Source organism: Belonocnema kinseyi, chromosome 7 (genome assembly GCF_010883055.1).
Source record: "Belonocnema kinseyi isolate 2016_QV_RU_SX_M_011 chromosome 7, B_treatae_v1, whole genome shotgun sequence".
Lineage (NCBI taxonomy): Eukaryota > Metazoa > Arthropoda > Insecta > Hymenoptera > Cynipidae > Belonocnema > Belonocnema kinseyi.
The window spans coordinates 6,505,174-6,507,560 of record NC_046663.1 but is presented as its reverse complement, the minus strand read 5'-3'; the positions used below and the strand labels follow the sequence as shown (position 1 = coordinate 6,507,560).

The window sequence follows — 2,387 nt, the reverse complement described above, 5'->3', positions numbered from 1 at the left end:
CTGATCAAATATCCAGTTCAGAGCTCTGGTGGTCAGGACCGCAATTTTTGTATAAAGATAGGTTTGAATGGCCAATCTTAGAGTCTCAAACTCTCGAATTATCTGATACAAAAAACACGTTTAAGATTACAAAAGGAAACAAGCAAAATATTCCCATAAACGATTCAATAATTCAACAATTTAAAAGGTTTTCTACCTAAATTAAAGTAACTGCATACTGCAAAAGGTTTACAAAAAATTGCAAACTAAAAGAGAGCAAAATAACTGGACCTCTCAATACTATAGAGCTACGGGAATCATTGCTTGATCTAGCTAAACTAGCTCAACAAGCTTCCTTTCAAACAGAAATCAATGCATTAAAAGTGGGGAAATAATCGTTAGAAAGAAGGGATTGAAATCATTAGCTCCTTTTTTAGATGAAAACGATATGTTAAGAGTAGGTGGCAGGTTAGCGAATTCGAATTTCAGAATAGACAAAAAGTACCCGATACTTATTCACTCGCATCATACCTTTGCTAAGTTGCTATTTCAACATAAACATGTTAAACTATTTCACGCGCAACCTCAACTATTATTATCAAGTATTAAAGAAACATTTTGGCTTATAGGAGGACGCAATTAAGCTAGAAAAACTGTTCGTAAATGAATAAGATGGTCCAGAATGCAACCAAAGTAGAACAATCCAATGATGGGTAATCTTCCGTCAACTCGCATTTCTGAATCACCTCCATTTTTCAATACAGGTGCTGATTATACCGGTCCATTTTCAGTAAAGGACAGAAACGGGCGAGGTTGCAAGGTAACTAAAGCCTACGTCTGCCTTTTCGTTTGCTTTAACCAAAGCATTGCATTTAGAGTTAGTCTCGGACTCTACAACTGATGCTTTATTGGCTGCTTTGCGGCGCTTCGTATCACGTCGTGGGAAACCAGCAAATATACACTTAGACAATGGCACTGACTTTGTTGGCGCGAATAACGAGTTAAAACATTTGAGCTATTTTCTGCATCAAGAATGCGACTCGCTAAATGAATAGATTGCTAACACCGGAATTCAATGGCACTTTATTCCGGCTTACACACCCCACTTCGGAGGGAATTGGGAACGCGGAGTGAAATCAGGCAAACACTATCTAAAAAGAGTAGCTGGAGAGGCAATTTTAACGTTTGAAGAATTTGCAACTTTGCTTACACAGATCGAGGCAATACTCAACTCCCGACCTTTGACTCCCTTATCTAGTGATCCCAACTACTTAAGTCCTATCATTCCAGCCAACTTTCTGATTGGACGAACGTTTTCTTCTTTAGCTTACCCTGATTTGTCACACGTGAGTCAAGGAAGACTATCAAACTGGCAACGAATTCAACAACTTCAGCAGCACCTGTGAAAACGTTGGAGCAAAGAATACATCTCAGAGCTTCAAAGGAGGACCAAATGGCAGGAGCCTTTTTCAGAACTTAACAAGAATACTCTTGTCCTCATAAAAGATGTCAATTTTCCTCCATCAGCCTGGAAATTAGGAAGTATAACTGTGGTCCATCCTGGAAAGGATGGAATTGCTCGCATTGCATCTGTTAAAATTTCTAAAGGCATAGTTCGTCGAACATTCACCAAATTATGTCCTCTTCCCATTTGCGATTAATTCTCCTGCCAATTTGAATGTAAAGAGAACCTGCCACAAGAATATTTAATTAATTTTTTTTCTTCAATTTATCTCATCATTAACATAATGTATTATATCATATTATTCTCAAAAGCTTCTAAGCCTTTTTCAAAGTAGTACCAAATACTACTCGTATCTACAATATTCTATTTAAAAGAAAGTGCTTTACAGCCCGGGGGAGTATGTTACGTTTCACACTTTGAATTACTCTGATCTATCGATCGAACAGTCTCTGCATTTCACGTATCTACTTTACCGAATTAAAATTGTAAGGTCAGATTTTTTATATGTGGCGAAATAGACTGGTCAACCAAAACGTGCTCGTGTTCTTATTTTACAAATCCAATGCATTCTGTGCAATCCAAAGCCTCAAGGCAAACGCGAACAACCTGGACTACCAAAATTAATTTTTGGTATGACGAGACATTTTCAAAATCATCCACGTATTTTCAATTATAATTCTTAACTTAATTTCCACGAGAATAATGTATTTTTAATACCCAGACTACCAGAATTAATTTTTGGTGCGATGGAATCTTTCTAATGTCATCCAGGTCTGAGAAATTTCAATTATCAACTAAACTGCCTCAAGGGTATTTTTAATACCTGGACTACCAGGATTCACGTTTAGTACAACTCCGTTTTAAAATTATGCGGGTATCTTAAAGCTTAGTTCCTTTCAAAGCCTCCTCGGGGAGGATTTCATTTTATTACCTGGACTACTAG

The 2,387-nt window shown here is 37.2% G+C and overlaps 1 protein-coding gene across 1 annotated transcript; it reads left to right on the top strand.

Moving 5' to 3' along the window:
- Positions 1-688: 688 nt before the first annotated feature.
- Positions 689-1,385, top strand: LOC117175970. The gene is made up of 2 exons (XM_033365858.1): positions 689-799; positions 1,035-1,385. The coding sequence occupies exons 1-2, from the start codon at positions 689-691 to the stop codon at positions 1,383-1,385; spliced, it is 462 nt and encodes a 153-aa protein (XP_033221749.1).
- The last annotated feature ends 1,002 nt before the right edge of the window (positions 1,386-2,387 follow it).

Bases quoted from the DNA above. Each gene is read 5' to 3' on its own strand.
- LOC117175970 (XM_033365858.1), top strand. From the start codon at position 689: ATGGGTAATCTTCCGTCAACTCGCATTTCTGAATCACCTCCATTTTTC. The intron at 800-1,034 runs GTAACTAAAGCC...CTAAATGAATAG, and splicing joins GAAACGGGCGAGGTTGCAAG to ATTGCTAACACCGGAATTCA.